The sequence below is a fragment of the Epinephelus lanceolatus genome, chromosome 15 (assembly GCF_041903045.1).
Source record: "Epinephelus lanceolatus isolate andai-2023 chromosome 15, ASM4190304v1, whole genome shotgun sequence".
In the NCBI taxonomy this organism is placed as follows: domain Eukaryota; kingdom Metazoa; phylum Chordata; class Actinopteri; order Perciformes; family Serranidae; genus Epinephelus; species Epinephelus lanceolatus.
Genome location: NC_135748.1, coordinates 25,683,529 through 25,702,144, shown reverse-complemented (window position 1 = coordinate 25,702,144; position 18,616 = coordinate 25,683,529). Strand labels below are relative to the sequence as shown.

General features: G+C 42.7%; 1 protein-coding gene across 2 annotated transcripts; it reads left to right on the top strand.

The window, feature by feature from the left end:
- The first annotated feature begins 1,025 nt into the window (after window positions 1-1,025).
- Window positions 1,026-16,721, top strand: e2f2 (E2F transcription factor 2). Of its 2 annotated transcripts, none has more exons than XM_033642083.2 (7): window positions 1,026-1,809; window positions 9,062-9,161; window positions 10,943-11,162; window positions 13,756-13,917; window positions 14,040-14,154; window positions 14,257-14,452; window positions 16,301-16,721. In XM_033642083.2, the coding sequence occupies exons 1-7, from the start codon at window positions 1,537-1,539 to the stop codon at window positions 16,579-16,581; spliced, it is 1,347 nt and encodes a 448-aa protein (XP_033497974.1). In that variant the 5' UTR covers window positions 1,026-1,536; the 3' UTR covers window positions 16,582-16,721. The 2 variants fall into 2 exon arrangements, with proteins under 2 accessions (XP_033497974.1, XP_033497973.1); XM_033642082.2 differs by having other exon boundaries at window positions 14,254-14,452.
- Window positions 16,722-18,616: the final 1,895 nt, after the last annotated feature.

Genomic DNA, 18,616 nt, shown 5'->3' with positions numbered 1-18,616 from the left:
TAATTTATTTATTTATGATTATTTTTAATCAATTTATTTTATTTCATTTCATTTCATCTTATTTTATTTTATTTTATTCTAATTTATCTAATGTCCTATGTGTGAAATAGAATTGAAGCTTAGTTTACTGTTTGAAGTGCATTAAATTGTGGCTCATGATGGCCCCTTTGATTACCACAAAAGTGTCAAAGTTACAACTCTTTTATAACTCTTTTATAACAATGCAACTTTGTGGATGGACTATCATTAAAGTGTTTTTTTTACATAATATTTCTGTTATTTTCTATGACAATATTTTAATTGAATTAATTAGTTTTAATTTAAATATTTATAATTATCTTTATTTGTTCATTTATTGGTTTATGTATTTGTTTACTTATTTTTGTTTTAATTTAATTTTCTATTTATTTTTTTTCTAAATCAACAGTGTGAATGGACTATCATTAAATACATTTTTTAATGTTCCATATATAATATTTCTTTAATTTTCTTTGACAATATTTCAATATAATCAATTGATTTAGATTTAATGTTCTTATTTATTCATTTATTTATAATTAAATGTATGTATTTATTTATTTTGATTTCATTTTAATTTAAAAGTGATTTAATTTTGTATGTTTGAAATAGAAGTGAAGCTTAGTGTACCGTTTGATGTGCATCAAATTGTGGCTCATGATGGCTCCTTTGATAACAACAAATCTTTGTAAACAACAAAGTTACAACTCTCTTACTACATGTCTGATTATTTAGACTAAACTCATTCACATTCACATAATAAGCGGTCATTGTCTGCAGCTCCATTCTTGTAATAAAAGAACACCATGTCCCTGAATGCTGCTACTGTCCCTTTAAGAACACCAGCTCCGTCCCCTCGTACAACTGTTTTATGCAAATATGACAAGCCGAACGTGCCGCGAACCAATCAGAGGCGAGTTCCAACCGCGGGAGATCTAAATTTCGCGGGACGAAGTTTGGCGCTAAAAAAGCTGTTCTTCCCCAGCCAGCTCTCTTGTCCTGTTGTATGGAGAGCGGAGCTGTGAGCCGGACGGACAGGAGTCACACACCGGGTCGGATCCGCATCACAGGGACTCACTGCACACTGTAGATCTCAAGGTGGAGCCTGATCTCAAGGAGACCTGGAAACCTGCTGGTACTGGACTTTATAAAATACGGGGTGTTTTAAGTTGAATATTTATTTAACCTGCAGTTTGGGTGTAGCTTGTGTGGCAAGTTTCCTCTGCACTTTGTGACGGGACAAAGGATAACACCGATCTGTGTGCAGCGTTCAATGACGCATATTATTATAAGATAGGGCTGGATTCTCTGTTTAACTCATGCATTTTGGATTTAATAGACAGATCTCTGCTGTGTGAGGCTGTTTTGTTGTTATATTAGCATAGTAGGAGTATATGTTCGCACAATAGCAGCAGCAGCAGCAGCTTGCTAGTAGCAGGGGATAGTCAGCAGAGCATTGATCGCAGTGCTGAGCTCCCAGCTTTGACCAATCCGGTTAAATTTAGTTTACTCAGGAAAATGATGCGGATGCCTAAAGGCGTCTCTCCGGCACCGGCTCGGCCAGTGGCGCTGCCCTGCCCTCAGCAGAAGATGAAGGTTGTGTGCACCGGAGGAGTGAAGACCGAGTTCTTCAGCACCGGACTGTCCAGCCCGCCGATGAGCTCGGTACCGGCCGGCTACTTCACCCAGATCTGCAACACCGCCGCGGCCGAACAAAGAGCCAACAGCCTGTACTCAACCCCCCACGGACCAGAGGCTAAACCCATCAGATCATCCTCCGGGCGACTGCCGGTAAAGAATCAAACACACACTGCAAATACACACACAATACAACCCTGTGGTGCAAACACACACTTTTAAAAAGCTGCATACAGTGTCCAGTTTTGTGTGTTCATGTGGGTGGACTCTTGATTTCCAATGGTATGCATGTGTAGCAGAGTTTAGGGCACATTCAAATATGTTTTGACGTGATAAGCCACAGAGGAGCCACTGTGACTGCTGCTCCTCTGTGTGTGTGTGTGTGTGTGTGTGTGTGTGTGTGTGTGTGTGTGTGTGAGAATGGTGTCCCCTTTGCCTGCAGTGTTAACTTGTGTGACATCTTTCCCCGCAGTCCAGCTGTAGCCACACAAGACAAGACGCAGTGTGTGTAAATGTGTGATGGTTTTGGTAAGGGGATGAGGGGAGGAGGGGGGGTTTGATAGTGTTTGGAGAGTGTTTGGGGGGGCCCCTCGCTTGTGAAAAGGAAGGATGAGAGGCCTCCACAGTGGGAGATAGCCAGGGCCGGGGTGGCTTTTACACTATCAAACAATGAGCAGGCTGGTGGCAGACACTAATGTAAACATTTCACTGGTCTATTGAGCATCTTGTGAGCTCTAATTTGACATGAGCAACAGCTTTTTTTCTGATTACACCCATGTGACAGCTGCTCCCACTGCACCTGTCGCCGAGGCAATGCACAACCTGTGTAACCTGTCTGTATCACCATAGGAAGGAGGTGGAGGTCAGAGGTCGGAACAGGACAACTGGTGTGTTTCCCTGAGAGCTTGTAAAAATCGAACTCTCATCCTCAATATGAGCCACGCACCCCTATTCCTCGAGGATTATTTGGAAAGCTCTATGATCTGAGAGGATTGGATCGCGCTCAGCAACGTGTTAGCGCTCCACACCTGCTGTTGCTTGTTATATTTGGTCTCCTCTTCGCAGCCAGCCAAGTTGCCGTCGTTTAGTTGGTGAATTGCAGCAAGACTAAAGGGGGTTAGGGGTTAAAGTGTGTACAGGGGTCTACAAATCTCATGTTAACCTCCTGCCCTTGGAGCCTGTATTCACTAATAGGCCCCTTCAAGAGGATTAGCAGGACGTAAGTAAAGTGAGAAACAGGCAACCACCTGGTGAACTTAATTACAGTTACAACCCTGTATGCATGCCTCCATCCTCCATTTTGTTTAGTAATGTATTAAAATGTGTTTTCCTCCTTTTAATCCAGCACTAGGAGAGGTTCATGTGACAGATAGGGTGTCTTGATAGGGTTTATTATACACATACTGCGGCGCAATCATCAGAGGATGGTGACATGTTGCTGATATGGGAGCCAGAGTGCTGAGTGTGTTTTCTCGCTGATAATGGGGCTGTCCATTATTTCCCTCTGCCATACATTCACTATATATGTGCTATACACTAGTGTTTGAATGTGTCGTGACCACATGAGTGACTTGAAGGAAAGCAGTGTGTTTTTTACTTGTAGCACGTTGTCACAGGTGACGTTGGCCATCTCTGTTGCAGTGGCAGGTTTCAAAAGCCCCCAAGTCCCACGGTTCTGAAACTTCCCCAGCACATGTCAGTAAATTGGGTAAAGTTGCATCTCTGGGGGGAAATTGCACCCTAAAGTCTTACAAACAAATGATGCAGAAATGTGTAGGAATATCACAACTAGTAACTTTGCTAAAGGAAAGATCCTACAGCTGTTTAACTTACAAACGTATAAGCTGATGATGTCACAGCTTCCTCTTTGTCACTTTATTTTTCACATGAGAAGACAGGAGTTTCTACTTCAAAGCACAGATGTTGTCGTTGCTTTTTCTGGGGTTTTCTGAGGCCTTTATAGCCTCAGAGGCAGATTTAAATTCATCAATAACAGATGGCAGCACCTGCCAGGTTTTTCAGGGTCATGTCCTCATATGTTGTCCTCTTTAAATCCTTAAATACAGAGATTCAGATGTAGAGCAGTATCCAAATTAAGGCAAGCTTCGGTTTTGAGCAACAGAGCATCACTGCTGCACCTGGTATGGACTAGAAATTAAGTCTGGTTTCATGCAGCCTGTTGACAAGGCTGTTTCAATGATTATAAAAGGGAATAATGATCATGATATATATAAAACAGAATTATTTCTCTGCATGGCTGAACTTGAAGGTAGCAGGGACTCTAGTGTCTTCTTTGCGCGCTTGCTGACACATCAGCTTCACTGCATGTGCAGTCATGGGTCTTCTGTTTACAGGAAGTGTAACTTCTTCATGTACAGCTCACTTCCTTCAGCTTGAACAACAGTACACTCTGTAACCACTGTCTTTTTAGCCTGTTTTTTTTTTTCACAGGGTAACAGGATGCTTGGCTCAGCATGAAAACCTGAGTTCCTTTAAGCACAGACAAATCAGTCACACATAATCCCATGCTTCAAAGCTTACTCGCGGGGCACGTGTTGTGAAAAAACAAAGAGAAAAAGGTTAATGTTTGACTGCGTGAAGTTAACTTCAGCTGCAAAGATCTCGTCTTTACTTATTAATCGTGCTAACTGTAGTAAAAAAGGCAGTGTATCTGTGATTGTCATGTGACTTTTAACCATGCTGTTGATAATGTGTCACTCTTGTTTCCTTTCCCGTTGATAGGGATGTAAATGTGTGACAGGATCCATGCCTGCGTCAAAGTCCAGGGAAGTTCTTTCTGTCAGCGACGGCTACTTTTGATCAGATCTCAAAGCGCATGGATGAATGAATTTGTCTGTTTCAGATGCCACAAGTCGTGTTTACTACGGCCAAATGGCAGTCTGGCAAGAAGATGCATCTGCATAATGTCGAGCAGACACAATGTCCCGCTTATTCCCTGCTTATGTCACATGTGCGTGTTCCCCGGATTTTCATGGAATGTGCGCAATCTGCCAAAACTCTATCAGCGCTTCATGAACTACTCTTTCTGGAAAACAAACCTCTGACTTATAACTTCCAGTGACGTCTTGAATCACCTTGTAGTTCCAGAGATTCTTGTTTTGGTGAGCCCCCATTCAGAAGGGTGACACTTGGGTGTGACATTGGCCAACTGTATGCAGTCACCCAAAGCCTCCCTCTGTTTCTCTATGCGCTCTCATTTACCTCATTTTACCCCGGCCTCAGGCCAGTGCTGGCCCTGGACATTATGTCCTCAATAGGGGGAGTTTTGCATTTCAAAGCATCCTGTTCCCACCCCTCTCTATCTCCCCACCACCAACACACCAAAAGGACAAGTCCGCCCTTCTGTTTCACCTCTCCAGAGCCATGTTGTCAGTCTCATCAGCAATGCATGCATTGTTTCCCTTTGACTCTCCGAGGGTGTGGTGGTGACCAAACCTTCTGTTTGTGTACAGAGGAGTGGATATTTGCAGGCGTACTGTAACTTGCCCTCGGCTTGAATGGAATCCGAGTCCCATGCCGCCCCCAGGTTTGTTGGTTTGAAAAGAGGCCAGACTGCTGAAGCCCTTCACGTGACTGTGACTTTGTGTGTGAAATGCCACTGTGGATTTCACCACAGCGGCAACAGCAACGGCGTTGGCGGGAATTGGCCAAAGAATGTACAGCAAACAGGAGAAGCCATGTGCAGCGCTTTGGGTGTAACAGGGCAGGCGACTCTTGGAGATAGAGAGTTAATAGGAGTGTATCTGGCTCAGCCCTTTCCTATTTCCTCTCACAGTTATTGGCCCAAACAGTGGCTGCACAGTAACTACGCAGGAACTGATTTTAAATTGAGTAACGTGCTTGTTATGATAATTGCAATGCTCACAATGTTCAGCTTTCTGTGTGAGATTGATCCAAATGATCGCATTTAGTCTGTCAGGATGTATTGTGTGTCCTCGTATACGTGTCATGCAGCATGCCTGTGTGTTTCCCTATAAATCAACAGCCTCTCTTTCCACTACATGAAACAGTGTTTGCGTAATATGGTTGACTCACCAGAGAAATCCCTCATGCAAAAAAGGGAGCACCCAAGCCCCCACCCTCACCCATACAGCTGCAGGGTGAAACCGTTGGTTCCCCTCTTACAACATGTCACTATGCCTGTGGCTGCTCTCAAATTGTAGACCTACAAGCCTAAAAAATGTAGACATGGCGCAGCTTAGTCTGCACATTAAGGTCATGGGAGTTAAGAGGCTCTAATGTCAAGGAGCCTTTTTCTATACAGTACTTATTCTGGGACTGGAAGACTCAGGCAATCAAGTAAAACCAGAAAGATCTTCCCTCTGTTTAAACAACAGCTGTCACAGCTTGTAGAAACTTCAACCAGTTTCTAGTTCCTCTCTGTGACCCCTGGTATTTGGCAGCTACGGTCAGGACCTAGAGCCAACAAAAACACAGCCTTTAATCCCATAAATAACTGCTAAGAGTCACTATTTTGCTCAAAGTAGCAGGTCCTCATGGGCCAAAATTCCGTAGCCCCAATAGTCTAAAAGTCCCATTGGACTGAAAGGCCATTTCTCCAACAGCCCGTTATTCCCAAAACAAACGCTCAAGGCCCAGAAGTCTAATTTCTCCAAAAATACACACTCCCTATAGACTCTTTAAGGCCGACATCACAATGACATCAGTTTGTGAGCTGGAGGCAAAACACGACTCACCACCACAGGGCTGTAGGCTACATAGGAGTCTTAAAATATCGTCTTGTTGTGTTATTGGGAGCCAGAATAGAAGGATTCATGGCTCAAAACTTAAATTTTATCACATACCAGCTGCCACTGCCCCTCAACGCACATTTCATGTCAGGTTATGGAAAAAATATTTACTGTTGTAGATGAATTACGAAGGTGTATTAACGGTTATCCACCTAATCAGAAGTTGGGGAAGTATTAAGAGGAATATTGGATTGCTCCGGAACGCTAACTTTTTAGCGCATTAGCTAACGTGAGCTACGATAGCAAAACAAAATGGAGGAAACTGTTCAAGTGTGTCCTTTGTAAGACAACAAAGCCGGCCCTCCTGTCAAATCATCCATCCACTGAGTGAGAGCATACAGATCGGCCAGTCTTGTCACGTCGGTCAGTGTTTACTTATTCAAGTAACAGTCGCGGTTCCGGAGAGTGAGAAAACTGGCATGGTGCATTCGTAAACTCAGTCTGACACTCTACGCTAAAAAGAGAGCCCTGTTGGTTGAAGAAACGGAGCGTTATATTTCTATATGAATTAACAAACACTTAAGTTAATCACACATTTACTGCAGTTGTCGCGCTGCTGCTCCATTTCAGAGTGCCTAGAGAAGCCTCTGCCATTCCGCGAGTGTGGTGCTGTGAAGAACCAAATGGTATGTTTTGACAGCACTTCAAACTTACGAACCATCCAGTTCGTGCCAGAGTGCACTTCGGCACTCGAATTGAGTATTTCTGACTGCACAACTCGCATTATCGTCCTCCGTTGTCTAAAATAAGCCAACAGAACTTGCTAGCTAGCGCTGGCTAATGTCTGTGGAGAATTGTTTTACCTCCAGCTAAGCCCCGCCCACTGAAAAACGTCATACTGTTTCCCAGCAGCGTTTGAGGCACTGAACCTGGGTGTTTTTCACTGACCAGTCCCTGACTTTTCAGCAAATTTGTACCACCAAATGTGGCTGTTTCAAGCCACATCACGATCTTTTCCTAACCATAACCAAGTAGGTTTTGTGCCTAAGTGTAACCACTCATTCACCACAGCATTGTTGACGAAAGTAGCATATCCATGGTTCACAGAAACATACACTTTGAACATTTTTTTTCTGTTGATTAGGTTGTCCAACTGCAGGGATCTTGTATTTTTGGCGAAAGGGGACTCCGCAGCAACGGGTGTTTGTTTTGGGGATAATGGGCTGTTGGAGAAATGAGCTTTCAGTCCAATGGGACATTTTCAGCTAACTGGGCTTCAGAAGTTTGGGCTGTTTGAACAATGAGCAGTCCCCCATTCTGTGCCCTACTGAAGCTGGCCGCCTGTATGCTGTAGGGATTAAAAGCTGCCCCGCCAGCAGCACATACACTTGCTGTGCTGCTCCAGATGTCGCCAGTCAACAGGTGGACATGTCATGGAGCACACTGGGACAATGGCAGCCTTCATTATCCCCACACTCACACTGGCACATCCACACGTGGTTAAGTCAATTCAGCACTTTTCCCCGTCTCGCAAGAAGTCTGTCGCCCTAAACCTATTAGCTAAAGCACCGCTGTGACAAAAAGGGATTATTGTTGCCAAGTCTTTTTGAAGAGACGCGGAGGAAAGGCGAGTTTGTGAGACAACACAGAAATGAAAGGATAACAGGGAGTGAGGTGAGGGCCTAACCAGATGCGACATATTACCCAGCAGCCTCGGTAGCATCTAGCTTAATTCCCACGCCTCGTTAGCACTGTCACCAGAGTGTTTCTGTGTGGGCGCTCTGCGCAATGAGGGTAATGAATGCAGACTGACTGCAAACTTTGTTATCCAACGACTGGCAGGAATTCTGCATGTTAGCGTGACGCCACTTTCTGCAGCTATTTCATCTCTCAGACAGTTGGTTATTACTCAGTTCTTCAAGGGAGTTCATTTGACTTTCACTTTTGTTATGTTGGGTCAATGTAGGTCATTGAAAAGAAAGTAGTGGTCACATGAAGACATTTCGTTTTATTGTGGTCCAAAGGTTGTGTGTGTGTGCTTCTAATTGAAGCTGCAGGTCTTAGTGTATGATGCATTACAGTTATAGTCAAGTAATCATCTGTTTGTAAGAGTGGAGAGCCTGTGTGTGTGTTAATGTTGTAGAAGAAAGGGGACATTGGGAGGCTTGAGAGGGGGAGGAGAGGTCACTGAGTGTTTCCAGGGATTTCCTTGCATTTCGCATGCAGTGGGTTGGGAGTCGATCAACCCCCTTTCCCTATCCGCCCCCCCACAAACACACGCACACACACACACACACACACACACACACACACACACCATCAGCCCCTCGTGAAGTGCTTGGGAAAGTGTGACGGGGGTGCTTTGTTCCTGCACTTGAGGGCTGTTGGCACATTTACAACACTTCTCAACAGCCCCCCTATTTAACACTTTTACTAGCACTGTTTCATGGATTGGCTGGACGTGGCCTACACGCTTCATTCTCATGATTAGACTTTAAACTTGCCATTACGTAAAGTCAAGACTGTTTCCAGAAGACCATCAGCTAGAATAATATTCAAATGGGGAATATGTTCACATTATAGATATTCTTACGAGGCCAGATTGATTAGGTCATACTGAACACTATAAGAACACCATCTTTGCTTTTATATGTACTTTCTTTACTGATGTACATAAACTCTTTCCTCTCTAGGCTAAAAGGAAGCTGGATCTTGAGGACCCTCTTTACATGCCAGAGTTCCGAACACCAAAAGGCAAAAGCAGCATCGCAGCCAGGATACCAAGTCCAAGGAGTGAGTACACCGACGACAGATCTGGGAATACATGAATGTTAAAGAGGTGGTGTAATGTGGTGGGTTTAATGGGTATATACTTGCTGGGAGTGGTATCCGTGCTGATAACATCACTGTAATGCTTCTGTTTAAATCAAGTTTACAGTACATAAAGGGAGAGGCAACTTAAAGAGAGACCCTTCCTCCATGTGGAGAAGGAGGCACATGAGGAGCTCTAATAGGTCAATGGCAATAACAAAAAATACTGTAGAGTTATGTTAAAGGAACACTTCTTTGTTTTTCTTGCATGTCTCCATGATGACTTAAGAATCCAAAAATGGAGGAAACTCCTCATGGACTGAAGTCACAGGGGTCTGCATTTAGCTACAGTAAAACTATTTAAAGCATCAGTTTACTAACTCTTACACAGCTCATGCAGTACAGTCCAAGTCTCATTAAACCAGTCACATGCTCAGTTCTTCCCAACCACATGGATTTTTTCGCTAAAAACTTACTATGTAAAACTGAACTGAAAGTGAAAATGATTTATGCTCTCTTCAAAGCCAGACTCCTTTGACAAAAACGGTAATTTTGGAGCCTCATGAATCATGTGAAGAGGACCATGTATGTTGGAGTTACAAACCACTTCCTATTTGGTGGCGAAACATGGAAATTTGACACCTCGCCACGGTCACATGGTTTGACGAAAACTCAAGCTTTAAGCAACTTTTGATATCCAAGGTCTTAGGATGCTACAGACAAAATTTGAAATCAATTGGATCTAATCTGTAGGAGGAGTTTGTAATAGTGCGACCCCTGGAAATGGCCAAAAAATGCACCACAATGACACATTAAATCTAAAATGGCTGACTTCCAGTTAGGTTTCGGGTATGGCTCCAAGAGGCTTTTTTTGTAGGTCTTGGGGTGTTGCATGTGCCTACCACCAGACCCATATCGGATGTAAATTTTTTCGTCAGTACTGATGCACGTGCAAAGTTCAATGAGTTTTCAGGCACCTTAAAATGTGATTCTTTTTGGTCATTTGGGGGGTGAAATATTCCTTCATTATAACTCTATGGTAATGTTACAACTTTCTGTTTATTGTTTGTTATTGCCATCGTCCTGTTAGAGTTCTAGTGTACCTCTTGCTCCACATGGAGGAAGGGTCTCTTCACAATATAACTAGATAGAAGAGCGACATAAAAAGTCCAATAAAATACTGTAGGTACAAAGAGATAAGTCTCAGGAAGTTGTCTAATTACGGTTCTTTACAATAGTGCAAGTCCAAAGGAAGGAAGGTGGAGCAGGGATTGTGCAGCAGGGGGAAAGGTAGTGTAAAGATGGAGGATGTCCAACTCTTCAGATAGGTACAGGAGCCTGAGGAACTAAAATCAGAAAAGTCGAATTATTTGACCAGCAGCAGAATAAAAAGTAATGGCTTGTGTGGGATGTAATTTTTGCACACAAATGGTCAACATGATGGAGACAGAGGCAGATCATTTACACAAAATGATATGAGTCACATTCACGCAGGAATTAAGGTAATTGACATATTCATGTAACAAAATTCTGCACCTTCAGTGTGTTTACCTGCTCACACTGTTTTAATTTTTGGAATAAGACTGAGCTGTGGGAGAGATTTGAAGCCTTTGAAATTTCTCTGCAACAGCATTTTATGCAAATAAATCAAATGCTGTTTCAGGGTAAATATTCTTTGGCTTTTTTGTTAAATGTTTACATATCATTGTTTGTTTCTAACTGTTCCGCTCTTCACGTGCCTCTGTCCGTGTCTTTGCTCTCAGCTCCAAAGTCTCCAGGTGAGCGGACGCGGTACGACACCTCCTTGGGCCTGCTGACCAAGAAATTTGTGGGTCTGATTGCGGAGTCTCCTGATGGGGTTCTTGACCTGAACTGGGCCACTGAGGTTCTGGAGGTCCAGAAGAGACGCATCTATGACATCACAAATGTCCTGGAGGGAGTCCAGCTCATCCGAAAGAAGTCCAAGAACAACATCCAGTGGCTGTAAGTACGAATGCAGAAGAGGACATTTAATATGAGGAATGGAAATAGATGTATGGAAAGAAAATGTTTAAGAAATACAGCCACTTTGTTACTAAGTCTAACTGGCTCATGATCCGAGGCTGTAGAGTGGGAATCAGGGACAAATGCAGTCATCATAACAGTTACCAGACAGTGTAACAGGTGACATTTGTTAAAGGCTGTGATCAGACTGCAGGCAAAAGTGTTTATTTTGCTCATATATGACTCAGATCTGTTTTTTTCCATAACAATGTGGACAGCAGAAGTCACATGGAAACTGATCTTTTCAATTCTGATCTGTGCAACTTTCATCTGTGGTCCTAAGTCAGATACAGGTCTGATTTTTTTTTTTCTAATGCAGCCTTGGTCTGAATAGTTATACTGGAATTCATGCAACTTTTACATCACTTACCTGAACCGAGTGTCCTGCTGCAAGAGTCTTACAGAGAGGTGCTGACAGATGTAGTTAAAAGTGGCCCTAAACATCTTGGAATTTTAGATGAAATCTGTTTCAGGTCACAATCCCTCCACTCTGCTTCCACACACTTCCACATCGAGGTAGCAGCCTCTGCCGCACAAACATTGATAATTAAAATCCTGACTCTGTTTCTCCTCATCCTTGTTGTCATCTGCTTTCAAACTCGCTGGCATCCGCTGCACTTAAACTTGGAGATAAAACCGTAGACTCCGACTAAGGGCTCATTTATGCTCAACGTTAAATACGGATCCGGATACGGATGGAGCCTTCTGTCCGTGCTCCGCGTTCATTTCGTCCGTATTTCTGCATGTTTCCATAAGGGCTCATTTATGCTCCCTTTACGTACGAAAATGTATACGCCCGTTTCAAACGATGTTACCGTCACTGCCCACATATGCTTTATGGCAGTGACGTAAGCTTTGTCCTGTAAGAGTCCGTATCCGTAAGCTTTATGAAAACGTGCAGAAATACCGACGAAATTAATGCGGGGCACGGACAGAAGGCTCCGTTCGTATCCGGATCCGTGTTTAACATTGAGCATAAATGAGCCCTTAAGCTTACGGATACGGGCCAAACAGAGCAGTACCACCGGGAACCGCGGGGGCAGTGTTGCTGTCACTACCCAATACGTAGCTCTAGTGAGACACGAAGAAGAAATAACAATTCAATTTCTTTCATCGGCAGTACTAGAGAAAAGAATTCTCTGTCCTCCAGTCACGATGTATTTAACGGCCTCACCGACCACCGCCTCCTACAACGCTGCCTCTGTTTTTGTCTTTTATGCAAGAGGTACATTATCAATATCTCCTCCACAGTCGCCATGTTTGTTTTTGAGTTTGTTGTTGTCATAAACTTTTAACGCTGGGCTGCCTCCTGGTGGATATATTGGTTAACATCCATGCCAACGTAAAGGACGCATGGAAGTATGTGGGCAGTGATGGTAACAGCGTTTGAAACGGACGTATACATTTTCGTACGTAAAGGGAGCATATGGGCCTTAAAGTGGCCTTCATGTTTACGTCTGTACGACAGCGTGCTGCCTGTGTCGTCTTTGTTATTGTACTTTTGCACGTGCAGGCCAGTTCAGGACTGTGGCCAGTTCTCACTGGAATCTGATTTTGGCCACATGTTAAAAAGTAATATAATCAGTTAAGAAAAATCTGATTTGGGCAATCAATCCAAATTGAGCACTAAGGCTTGCAGCTTGAACATAGCCAAATAGTCCGCCAACATGAAATTGTTACCAACATGTGATGCTTGGTGGGGGCTCCAGACCCCACAGTAATGTTGGTTTAACTATGGGCAGCACCAAAAAATAGGTTTGTGGTTGTTGACCACATGACAGCCACAGTCCAGCTCTATAAACACATCTCTCAGCACCATCAGATACAGTTTATTTGCTTCTGTCAAACAGCTCCTACAAGGTTTTATCTTCCCAACCAGCTGCCAAACAGTTTTACTTACAGTAAACTGCAGAATAAAAGCAGCACTGAGTCTCTCATACATGAGGTCTGAACAGGGCTTTACACTGAGGGACCAGTAAAGTAAAGAAATCTCCATCATGTGATGCCAGCAGCACGAAACACTGCATTAAATACCACCATATTCATGATGTGGATTTTTTATGTTGAGATTGCTTCTTCAGTTAGCGGCATGTTGACCAGACTGTGTTGAATCAGCTCAGTGGTAATTGGATTGCACCATATTGAAAAGTTTCTAATATTTTGTCCACCTAATACACAGATGAGAAACAATAAAAAAAAAACTAATACAGTTCAGCATCATAAGCTACAGCTTCAAAACTGACAATAGAGTGAAATAAAAATACATTTTAAAAAAGTTGTGTCTATCGAAGAACCCTGTGTGTGACTGCAAGTCAGTGCACTCACTCCTGCTTACACTTACTTGCCCCCTAGTGGCTGTTAGGGAGCATTACAACATATCTAGACAACACTGAGCATTCTCTGCTGAACCATGTGGAGTGCTTACTGTGTATTACACTGTGTGTCTTTGTTTTTGAGTTGGTATTACAGTTAGATTTTGTATTGCAATCATCATATGATTTGTTCATTTATATGTTTATGTGTGTTTTCGTAGGGTTGGGGATGTATTTGAGGGTGGTGCAGCTGGAGGAGAGAAGGCCTGCACCCTGAGGAAAGAGCTCGGAGACCTGGAGAGAGTCGAGAGATCTCTGGATGAGCTGATCCACTCCAGCACGGCACAGCTCAAACAGCTCACCGAATATGAAGATAATAAGAGATATCCTTTACACCCAGCTGTGTGTGTGAGCGTGTGCATCATTTTCTGGTGGTTTTCTGGTTACACATGCAAATATCCACAAAATTGTTGCTGCTTGTATCACCCTTGACTCCGCACTGTACGTTGGGCTATGTGACGTACCAGGACATCCGCTCCATCAACACTCTACGAGACCAAACAGTCATTGCCGTCAAGGCCCCTGCTGACACCAAACTGGAGGTGCCAGACACGGCAGGGGTGAGAAGACAGATCTCAAAATAAAAGAATATTGAATTGTAGCTCCTTAAGACAAAACAATGGAACTATGAGCATTGTATGTTTCCTGTCTCCCTACAGCAGGGGTCGTTGCAGATCTATTTAAAGAGTAAGAACGGCCCCATTGAAGTCTACCTGTGTCCAGAGGAGGGTCTTGAAGATGCTAGCCCGGTTAAAAGCGCCATCACGCCTAAAAAGGAGTTCCCTCAACCCCCCGGCCCTCCGTCTGCAATCACGATGGCGCCACCAAGCTACAGCATCAAAGAGGAGCCCGTTGAATGTAAGCTGGCCTCTCTATAGGGTCATGTAAAGTACATTAGGAGTTTATTCTCACACCTTGTTTTGAGGTGTGTGTGAGACACTAATTATACTTTTACACTGGTTTGGAGAGCTATGTTGCTTTTGCTTTTAGAAGCAGCCTACTGTAGCTAGCCAGGCTCTGTCCAATGTACTATTTCTTGAAACACAAGTTTATCTCATGGTATAAACAAGACGTTGCTGCACCCAAGGCTACAAAAGCCACTGCAAGCATAACACACTGGAATTGTTCAAGTTGAATTGTGGGTAATGTAGACACTGGGTTTTAACAAGGAAGACAAAAACACTGACTAAAATGCCTCCTTTCCACTGCATGGTTCGGCTTGACTTACCTTTGGTACCAGGCACATTTCTCTTTTTCATTTTCCACTGCTGATAGTACCTCCTCAGTGTTGGTGGGATTTTGAGGTGTTCACCATATAGGGGTGGTCAATATGGCCCTAAAATAATATGATATTTTGTGGTATTTTTGCGATAGTGATATTATTAAGTGAAAAAATATATATTATTAGTAAATAAAACTTGTAAAGAAAATTGTATTATTAATTTAGGAAAATAGAATTGCAACAAAATATACTGTTTTACATGTCACTTTAACAGTTTTCCTTCAAATATTCAGTAAAAACTAAACAAAAATGATCTCTGTAAACAACACCAGTAACTCAGAGTGAGATTCAGATTCTGTATACAATATTAATAGTTCAACAAAATGAAGTCTACCACAAATTACACATTTAAACAGCTCCCAAATACAGAAAATGTACAGAAAATGTTCAGCAAAATCCTAAATGACCCGAGTTGTTTTTTTCCCACCTGGACCTTTATGCTCTGCCATTTCTCCTCTTTCTCCACTGTGGGCTTCGGTGGCTTAGTGGGTAGAGCAGGTGCCCCATGTACAAGGCTGTTGCCGCAGCAGCCTGGGTTCAACTCCAGCCTGTGGCCCTTTCCTGCATGTCACCCCCTCTCTCTCTCCCCCTTTCACACTTGCTGTCCTATCCAGTAAAGGCAAAATGCCCAAGAAAAACTTTTAAAAAAAAATCATACTGGTGTTACTGTGAACGAGATGATATGGCACACCCATGTCACTGCAGCAATGCATTTTGAAACTGCTGTAAACATAATCTTCAGTGCAACAGTCACTGGATTCTTTCATCAGCAACCAAACAGAGGAACATCTGCCCTTTGTCAGTTGTATGGCCTAGTTTGCAGGCTGACATTTACCAAAATCTGGTTCAAGAATTAAAAAATTGCAGTCCCTATTGATGGTAGCTTTGCTGTTTAAAAAAACAGCTCTGTTCAGGATGTTCTCTCTGACCAATCAGTGGCCTGCAGCATTATAGCCCCACCTTATTGGCTCAGCTCACTTGGAACCTCGTCCAAGGTGGTACCTAAAATATACCAGGTGCTATTGACAACTTACGCTAATGGAAAACCAAAAAACAGCGCGTCGGGTAGAGTCGTGTCGTACTGCGCAGTGGAAATGGAGCAGAAGTGACAATATCTCTGGTTCTGTTGCATCAATTTTTCTTCTACTATCCATTGTGATTCCAACAACCAGTGTTACAGGAGAGCAGTGTTAAATCAGTGCAGTGCTCTGAACTTCCAGTCTTTATGCTATGCTAAGCTAATTGCCCCCCGGTTTGAGCTCCATACCAAAGGCTAATGTAAGAGATGTGTTGATGTTCTCCTCGAGCTTGCAGAAGGATAACAAATGCAGAAACTCAACTGTATTGATAATAATTACAAATTTAAACATTCATGAGACACGTCAGGCTAAAAAGATGAACTTGTGTCATTTTCCTCATCGCAGCCAACTTGTCTACAGCAGCTCCAGCCACCTCCTCAGCTGCAGCCTCCACCTCCACCTCTACTCTGCTGGACGTCGAGGGTCTCCTGGGTTTGCCCCCCAGCCTGCTCCAGATCACAGAGGACCAGCTTCCTTGCGCCTCGTTCCCCCCAGACCCCAACACCCCCTTTGTCAGTTTCTCTCCACCGTTGGACCACGACGATTACCTGTGGAGCCTGGAGGACGGCGAGGGAGTGTCAGATTTCTTCGACACGTACGACCTTGGAGATTTGCTGAAGAGCTGAGGTGTAGGTGAAGGAAAGGGGGGGAGAGGGAATTAGGGGAAATATTTAATTGAATGCCTTCTGGAGGTAGGAAATATTACACTATGAAGCCATCAGTCGTTGTTTTTACCATGCCTGTTTTATGTCAGTGATTCCAAAGGAGGAGTGACCCCCCTTTGTTTATTTTATATAAGGAAAAATGATTTGTACATATTGTTGTAAAAAAAAAAAAGACCAGTAGGAAACATTGTTAAAAAAAAAAAAAAAAGCAGGGATCATTTTGGATTTTCTGTCACATTTTCAGATTGCGCTACAAATATTTCAAAAAATGTTTTAACTTATACAAACACATGAGTTATTGTGCATATCATCCCCAGCAACAAAAATAAAATAAAAAAAAAATCAGGCAGTGTTTACAGTGTGACAACTCAGGAATTGTTTTCCCAAAGTCTTAATGTTTTGTGCCACTCTTTGGCCCGTAGGGGGCAGCCTTGTATTATGTCAGCTTTAACTGCCGTGCAGCTTTACATGATTCAATCACTGGATGAAATTAAGCTAAAGCCATCGAGAGCCACTAAGAGTCTATCTACTTTCAACACTTACCAAATTAAACTGTGAACAATACGTGTCCTCGTAGATCCACGAGCATCTACGGCTCAAACACAACAGTATCGGGTGAAATCTGATTTCGAAGGCGCCCACCTGTCTGATCAGGTTTGCTCTCTCCTGCCTTGAGCTTTATATTACGTCAGGCTTTGTACCTGTTTGGTGCTATACTGTGTGCCAAATGTGACAGGCACCCACTAGTGGACCCAGATGCAGAGTTAATGGCTGATAATGGGTACTTTTCAAACACATACACTCACTCTTGTTGGTTCGGCAGCTTTATTTCACATCCAGGTGCTCCTCTATTGATAAGAGTTTGCTGATTTTAATAGATTTTTTGATTTAGTACTGTGAAACTAATGTATTTCTGAGGAAATCACCCAAAATAAGTGGAATGCAGCATCTGTGTCGCAGGTGCGGTGGAAGCGAGGGGTTAATTGATGTAATTAAGGTTTAATTAGAGTAGCGATTTGCGTTTCCTCTTGTTCAGAAATGAATGAAGTCTGTTGATTTATCAGCAACAGAAGCAAAAAGGAATTCGTGTCCTTCATGTTTAAATTTAAAGGCCGTGAATGCTTTCCTACATGTGGCCGTGCAGCCCGTTTAAATGTCAGAGACGAGGTCAGAGCAGCTGTGACTTTTATCTCTTCAGATTTTTTTTTTTTTTTTAAACTTCAAAGCATTCTAGACATTTGGAAATTTGAATTTAATGCTGATTTTTTTTTTTTTTTTTTTTTGGCTTTACCTCTACACTGCGGAGATAAGCTAAGTGTCCTGTCCTAACAAAACTTGAAAAGGCGTGTTTGTGTGTGTATTTGACAGCTTGGGAAAATGGGTGTCATTGTGTGTTTGTGTGTGAGTTTTTACAAGGTAGATTAGAGGATTTGAATTCAGAATTTGTAGTTGTTGGTTTTTTTCCAATGAGCATTATTTGTCTGGTATTTGTACATAATGAATTTTGTATTTATGCCTATTTTTATGAATTTTTTTTGAAAGTTGATACTTGCCATTTAACACGAGGCACGACTGTTTTTCTATGACATGCGGCACTTAATATTTTTGTAATATTGTGTGGTCTGTTTGAAATTATAAATAAATTCTGAAGCCATGGTTTACACTTGGAACTGTGCTACATTTTTATTGTACTCACTTATCATTTCCAGAGCCTGTAGTTCATGTAGAAATGTTTAAATGCAGTTCTTCATAGCAAACATTTTCTCAACAACACTGCAGCAGAGCGTATATCTAATCTTCATGCATCATTGCTTTTAATGATTTTACTCCAAGCCTCTGCAACATACTCCTTAATATGACCTGACTCCTGCTGAAAAATTAACCAACGTAAAGGATTTCATCTTCAAATTCTATAGTGGGAACCCAGAGGGCCAAATCAAAATATGGAGTAAAAACAAAAAAGAAAAATACTGTGTGCTCACGGTTGTAAAGGGGT